General features: G+C 34.7%; 2 protein-coding genes across 3 annotated transcripts in view; one reads left to right on the top strand and one right to left on the bottom strand.

Moving 5' to 3' along the window:
* LOC125046583 (beta-catenin-like protein 1) overlaps positions 1 to 3528 on the top strand; it is a 13239-nt gene extending 9711 nt beyond the window's left edge. The window contains exons 7-11 of the mRNA XM_047644376.1: positions 66 to 214; positions 515 to 689; positions 1212 to 1391; positions 1601 to 1787; positions 2698 to 3528. Coding sequence (XP_047500332.1) covers positions 66 to 214; positions 515 to 689; positions 1212 to 1391; positions 1601 to 1787; positions 2698 to 2795 — 789 coding nt within the window. The 3' untranslated portion in view covers positions 2796 to 3528. The remainder of the gene's footprint in view (positions 1 to 65; positions 215 to 514; positions 690 to 1211; positions 1392 to 1600; positions 1788 to 2697) is intronic.
* Positions 3529 to 4092: 564 nt separating this feature from the next.
* Positions 4093 to 7500, bottom strand: part of LOC125046581 — a 13215-nt gene continuing 9807 nt past the window's right edge. For both annotated transcript variants that reach the window (XM_047644374.1, XM_047644375.1), the window contains exon 8: positions 4093 to 7500. This exon is cut by the window's right edge and continues 1074 nt beyond it. The gene's annotated coding sequence lies outside the window, so the exon portion shown is untranslated.

Below are 7500 nucleotides of genomic sequence, written 5' to 3'. Positions count from 1 at the left end.
ACTTACGGCCCAAAAGATCCATAGAGTGCAACACTTTCAAGCAACATTCCCCCTTCTGTCTGCAGGTTTACAAGCGACATGACCCATCCACCAACGAGGAGCAAGAGATGATGGAGAACCTGTTTGACACCCTCTGCTCCTGCCTCATGTTCACCCCCAACAGAGACCTCTTCTTGAGGGGTGAGGGTCTGCAGCTTATGAACCTCATGCTGAGGTAAGTTTGAGCAGATTTGTACTCATAGCCTAAGGACTTGAGTTCCTTTCCCTCAAAATATCGGTTTCTTCACACTGTATGGCAATATCAGCATCCATGCCTCTAGGTTTCTCTGAATCATAGCTTTAAGATTTGAATGTTGCTTTAGTTTTATTGGAGACAAAAGGGATAAATAACAGTGCTTATGATGCTGCTGTTATTATTATTATTATTATTATTATTATTATTATTATTGTAATTATTGTTTTTATGACTTATTATCATTAATATGACTGATATTGCTACTATTTCTGCCATCAGAGAGAAGAAGCTCTCCCGCAACGGAGCCTTGAGAGTTCTTGACCACGCACTTACCGGTCAGGAAGGCGCTGACAACTGTAACAAATTTGTGGAGATCCTAGGTCTACGGACAATCTTCCCTCTCTTCATGAAGACTCCTGGCAAGCATGGCAAGAAGGGCCTCACTAAGGACCAGGTGTGTTTGGGGAAGGGGTGTTGGCTACTTGTCAAGCAATATCAGTAACTTTTCTTCATTGTCTTTTACCCCAGAAACTACGTATCAGATAATTCTGGCTGTGTACAATAAATGACAAAAAACTTGATGTGGCAGAAAACAAAAGAAGCAGTATTTATGTGTGTGTGTGTGTGTATAAGAATATATATATATATATATATATATATATATATATATATATATATATATATATATATAATATATATATATATATATATATATATATATATATATATATATATATATATATATATATATATATATATATATATATATATATATATATATATATAAATATATATATATATAAATATATATATATATATATATATATATATATTAATTTCCTTTATATATCCATGAAAAAATTATGCGGCTGTCAACACATTGCATTATACAAAAAGCGAAGCCAAAGCTTAAAAGCTTCCTCAGGTGTTCTCCAAAAGGTCCTTCAACCTAACAATAACTTTCTTTCTTTAACAGCATGAGGAACATGTCATTTCAATCATCACATCTCTGCTCCGCAACTGCCGCCCCAACCAGAGAACACGCCTCATCAACAAATTTACAGAGAATGACCATGAAAAGGTGGACAGGCTGCTGGAGTTACACTTCAAATACCTGGAGAAGGTCCTAGCCACCAACCTTGAAGAACAGGCCAAGGTAACCAGGCTACTTACATCAGCTGTGGCATACACCATTTTCCAGTAGGAGTTGTAGCACTTTCTGTTCACTTACTAGGATACAGCCTTTGATCTCCACACATGGTTGTACAGTTAAATCCCTTATTTCCCCAAAGATTCCATCAACATTGATTTTATTTCTGCTTCCGTTGCTCTGGGTCATCATCCTTCCTCTTTCTCATTGCTTAGGCAGAGAATCTGGATGAAGATGAGCTGTACCTGCGCAGGCTGGATGGTGGCCTCTTCACACTACAGCTAGTCGACTACATAATGCTGGACGTGTGTGCAACAGGACCGCCTTCCATCAAGAGACGTGTGCTCAAGATCCTCAACCTCCGCAATGCATCAGTCAAGACCATCAAGAATATCATGAGAGGTAGTAATGCTTCACCACCACTTTATTCTTGGTTTTCTTCCTCTTTTTCATTTTCTTCAGTATTGTCGTTGTTTTCTTCCTACTCCTCTGCCTCCCCCTCTCCTCTCTCTCTTTCTCTTTCTCTTTCTCTTTCTCTTTCTCTCCCACCTTCCCCCCCTCCCCTACAATTATGATTTATTATTACTGTTATTTTTGTTATGATTATTACTGTTGTTTTTGTTGTTATTACTATTATTATAATTATTCAGTTGTTAGCAATATTAGTATTAGTAGCTATTACTATTATTATCGTTATTACTGCCACTATAACTTTTTAAATTATTTTTACATGCATTAATGTTATTATTATTAGTAGTAGTAGTATTGTAATTATTTTTTTATTATTGTTTTCATTATTTTTGTTATTACTATTGTTAATGTCATTTTATTTTTATTGTTATTATTATTGTTGTTATTATTACATTTACTATTAGTATTCCTGCTGCTACTATTAAAACTGCTACTTCTGCTACTACTACGCCTACTACTGCTATTTTAATTATTATCATCATAATCCTTGTTACTGTGTTTGTTTTGGTTTGTTCATAGATTTGTCTTTGGGTACACTTTCTTTCTTTCTTTCTTTCTTTCTTTCTTTCTTTTTTTAAGCATAAGGTTTAGATGATATAGGTGGATGAAAATAATAAGCTAATATGTTGAGATGAATGCATACTTGAAACATTCCACAACATTATCTTTAATGTACAAAGCATCACCACCTGCTTTGTACATTCTTTCTTGCAATATTTCTCAAGTATCTCTTTCCCTCTCACTTGGCAATTTAATATTTGCTAGGCATCGGAAACTTTGCTAGTAGGCTCATTGAAACGGTACAGTTTCAAATAAAAAACATGTTGTTCTCTCTCCACAGAATATGCCAGTAACCTAGGAGATGGAGCTAGCTCAGAGGCACAGGCTGAAGAGCAGGACAGAATACTCGACTTGCTTGATAAGTTCCAAAACACGTGAGACCAACTGAGGCCAGAGTGCTAGGGTGCATGCTGAAGGAGGAGGAGGAGGAGGAATAGGAAGAAGAGAAGAAGGAGGAGGACATGCAGCTATCTCCTTGGACAGTGAGACTTCTCTTTTAGGCTAAATGAGTTGGTTTTGTTAGACTGAGAACTTTTCCTCTCATACTGGTACACTTCAGAAGTACAAAGATGCTTATTAGAAAAGCAAATCCATCACTACTGTGCTTTTTATTTTTCTTTATGTTTTTCGTCATCATTATTATTTATTTTTTTATTGATCATCATTACGGTTACTGTGCTCTTGTTATAATCATCATTACTATTCCATTGTTATTATTATATTCTTTTTTATTACCAGCCATGTTATTATTAGGCCTAATGTGCCCAACAATACACATTAGACCAATATAGACGCTACACAAAGAGGCAGAAAGAATATCTCTTGCCCTTCCTTATTCAGTCTGTTATGATTATTTATTTGAAGGTTTATACTCAGATACGTTTTTTTGCTTATATTTCTTTTTCTTTTTCATCCCCCATTCATATAAATATTTATCTATGGGTACGTTTTTCTTCTTTTCTACATTTCATTCTGTCTTTTGTGTCGTGTCTGTGACATTCTGGCCGTGCGTCACCAGGAGTAAATATGTGGCGTCATTTTTCATTTAGGTGTGAAAATTAAGAGCATTTTTAAATTATGTTGATGATCAAAATGAAAAAGTAACTAGTTATTGCAGTTTTTCCTTATCCCTTTGTAAAAGTAAAAGATTATTTTCAAAATTCAAACCACACAATCATTATATATTTGAACTTTCAATATGTGTGTATATATATGTATATTATATCTATATATTTTATATATATATATAAAAATATATATATATATATATATATATATATATATTAAAAAAAAAAAAAAAACACACACACACACACACACACACACACACACACACACACACACACACACACACACACACACACACACACACACACACGTATACACATACACATATATATAATGAAAGGAAAACCGCCACAATAAGAAAATGACATTGAAATTTCATTTTCTTACTGTGGCGGTTTTCCTTTCATCTTTGTGTACATGTTACTGTGTTTGTCTTTGTGTCACATATATATGATATTTATAGGTGAAAGGTAGGAATATATGAAATATATATTTATAATTACATATCCATACAGCCAGTCATCCATCTTGGAAGGCAATGAACAGTCGCAACCTGAAAAAGAGAAGACGGGGGGGGGGGGGGGGGAAGCAAGGGAAAGAATGAAAATCTGGTCCACTTTTTATTGGCTCAAAACAAACATTTTTTTCTTCTTATCTAAACTATATTACAGTCATCGTGATAGAAAACACCACACGAAATACAGACATAGCTAACCATTCATCCGTTAATCTCCAGAGTGACTATTACATAACGGCCAAATACATAAAAAAGTATTGGGGAAAATCAAGTTTTCTATCAACAGGAGAGTATTTTTCCTGGCATTTTTTTATCTTCCATTTTTTTCAATATACATGATTATAAAGTGGAGTAACATATGCTAGGCCTCCTTTTTACTTGTCCTTGGGCATAAATAATATATAAGTTTTTGTTTTAGGGTTAGTGATGTTGCATCTGTAACATCATTGCTGCGATAGTAGGTACTTTTTCTCAGTGCTAGTTAGTGTGGCACTCACGTGGTCTTCAGGGGCCAAGGAGGTGCAAAAAAGAGAGCCAGCCTGTGTCACACTCACATATATATACATACATACATATATATATATATATATATATATATATATATATATATATATATATATATATACATTGCATCTATATTTGGCACCCATATCACTAATAAGATAAGATTTGGCACAAGTCTCTCTGTACTTCTTTAAAAATTGCACAAAGTGGGAACTGTGACTAGAAAATAGAACATTTGTGACATTAGCAATAGTGATCCTTAGGTAGGGTGTTGATAAGGCTTATCTTACTTGTTGTAGGAGTAGAAAAATCAACCTTATTAAATTTCCCAAAAGACCCAGTACCACTTGAGTGTGTGACTTCATGCTATAAGAGCTGCCTCTATAATATGCCAGTGATAGTAAGTAACATCTGACTTATTTCCAAAAAATCTGGGTAATTCATAGAAAATGTAGGAAGATGAGACTGAGAGACAAAGGATTAAAATATAGATGAAAAGTTATGAAACTTTTTACATCTTGGACGAAATATGCACCATTGTATTACATACATTTTTATCTATATGAAAGATCTTTATATATTTACAATGCAAATAACTGATGAGTAATCCACTGGCCATATTGCTCTATGCTTACTGATACAATACAAAGTATATAATATGGATATCTATATAGTTTTGTTTCGTCCAATATGTCAATTTGAAGACATTTCTATATATTAATCTTACTCTTTTGTGCAAAAGTACTTTTATCTATGATTTACTGAACTATTTGTGTTGTCATAGTAGGCTAAAAGATAAAAATGTAATCATCTGACATGTTAAATGTTATAATATATTTACTGAAGCTCTGGAATTTGAGAAAGTGCTTAACCAGTATTTCAATTGAATAGTTTGATTGTTATCCGCGTGTCCACATACTGTGACTAAGCTAGTCCATTGGAAATCACCTCTTCTCCACTCCAAGAGAAAGAACACTGACAGAACTCAATATATTCATCATATGGAACAACAGAAAAGTTGGGCAATGAAGCTGCTCACCATATTCTGAACTAAACTGTGCATATAGGAGGGGAAAGAGGGCCATACAGTCAGCCTTTCTTCAGTGTAAGAACTGTCACCTCCAAGGAAAAATCAGTTCTGCTGGTGGGTCTAGCCATCACCAGTTAACAGTCCATTAAAGTTTTCCCTCCTTCCCTCTCTCTGTGTCCCTCTCTCTCTTTCTCTCTCTCCTTCCATGTGAGCTTGGAATTAATATGGATGAAGAGTGTAACTACAAGGGGAAGAATAAAATCCAAATGAAAGGGATGAGAAAGTATGAAAATACTGTGATGATCGAGGAATAATTTCTTTCCGCTTGTACAGTGAACATTCAGCTTCTCACACACAAGTGAGAGAACTTAAACAATAATAACAGACTAGATACTTTACTAGGGATAACCTATGTGAACTACAGTTGTTCTCTTCATTTTATATTCTAAAATTAAATAAATAAACATAAACTTCACAGATTACAAAAACATATTTTTTTGAAGAGAAAACTGAATAAATTAAGTTGACTAGTATTTTATTTTGTAAGTGACCGTATTGGAACTGTATTGCTAAACTATTAACTTTGAGTGAAATATGAATAAACATTTAAGATTCTACCGACACATAATTCTTAACGTTTTAAAAAATATCTTCCTGTAGCATTAATTATTATTTTTTTGGACAAGAGATTTCACAAACAGTTTGGAAAAGAACCAAGATAACAGCTTAGCTTGTAACCTAATTGACAAAAAATGATATAAAAATAGCTTGCTGTCGACGCAAATCAAACAAAACATGCGAAATAAGTTACATATCATTATATATGCTTTTCTTTCTCTTTTTAATATACTTTATTATCTTAAGGGGAGGGGGATGCTGCATGCATCTCATGCAGAATTAACAAGGCTCAAGTTTACATATGTAACAAGTATAAAATAATCTTTTAATGCATAAGAGCATTCAATCTCATTAAAATAAACCCTTGTCATGGGATAGTGCATAGCTGTCATGCATCAGTGACCTCCTGATGAGGCGACAAAGGTTTGTGCAAAAATAAAATTATCAATGAAGTTAACTTGGACAAACCACGCAGAAGTGTTTCAGCTTCAACCAAGGAGAGAAGTGAAGCAAGTGCGCTGTGGAAGCCGGGAAGTGTCCAGCCGCACAGGCTCTGAGGCTTCAGTGTTGTATGGATGGAAGTGCAAAGACTCATTGAGTGTTATGTCAGTTGAAATGAATGACCAAATTACAGGCTTCATGAATTTAATTTAGGTTTGCTTGGAAATTCCACTTGTCACTAAGGCTTTAACACACACACACACAGACACGTGTGTGTGTGTGTGTGTGTGTGTGTGTGCGTGTGTGTGTGTGTGTGTGTGTGTGTGTGTGTGTGTGTGTGTGTGTGTGTGTGTGTGTGTGTGTGTGTGTGTGTGTGTGTGTGTGTGGTTTTTTTAGGGTGCATGGATGTGTGGGCATGCACACGTGTGTGAACGTGTGTGTGTGTGTGTGTGTGTGTGTGTGTGTGTGTGTGTGTGTGTGTGTGTGTGTGTGTGTGTGTGTGTGTGTGTGTGTGTGTGTGTGTGTGTCCACATATATAAGAAGTTGTCAAGTGATGCTCCACCTCGTCAAGTGTGAATTTGATTGCCTTTATCCCCCCTTTTTCCATATTTTCTTAAATTGGTTGTTCAAGAATGAAGAGAAATGGGATTCACATAATCTCCAAAGACAAATCTACCTTGAGAAAAAATAACACAATTATTTAAATGTTTGTGTTGCCTGCAAACACACACAAAAGACTACATTTTGCTCCGTCTAAAATATTGCTAATATAACCATTTTTTTCTTTCTTTTTTCATTTTTTAATCTAAGTTGATTTTCTTGTTACATTTTTGTCACAAATAACCATCGATACTAACCTATAGTTGCCCATCTATAACTAAAATACATGACTAAACTTAAACAAC

The sequence above is a fragment of the Penaeus chinensis genome, chromosome 39 (genome assembly GCF_019202785.1).
Source record: "Penaeus chinensis breed Huanghai No. 1 chromosome 39, ASM1920278v2, whole genome shotgun sequence".
Lineage (NCBI taxonomy): Eukaryota > Metazoa > Arthropoda > Malacostraca > Decapoda > Penaeidae > Penaeus > Penaeus chinensis.
Note: the sequence above shows the minus strand (reverse complement) of the source record. Positions and strands in the feature narration are given on the sequence as shown.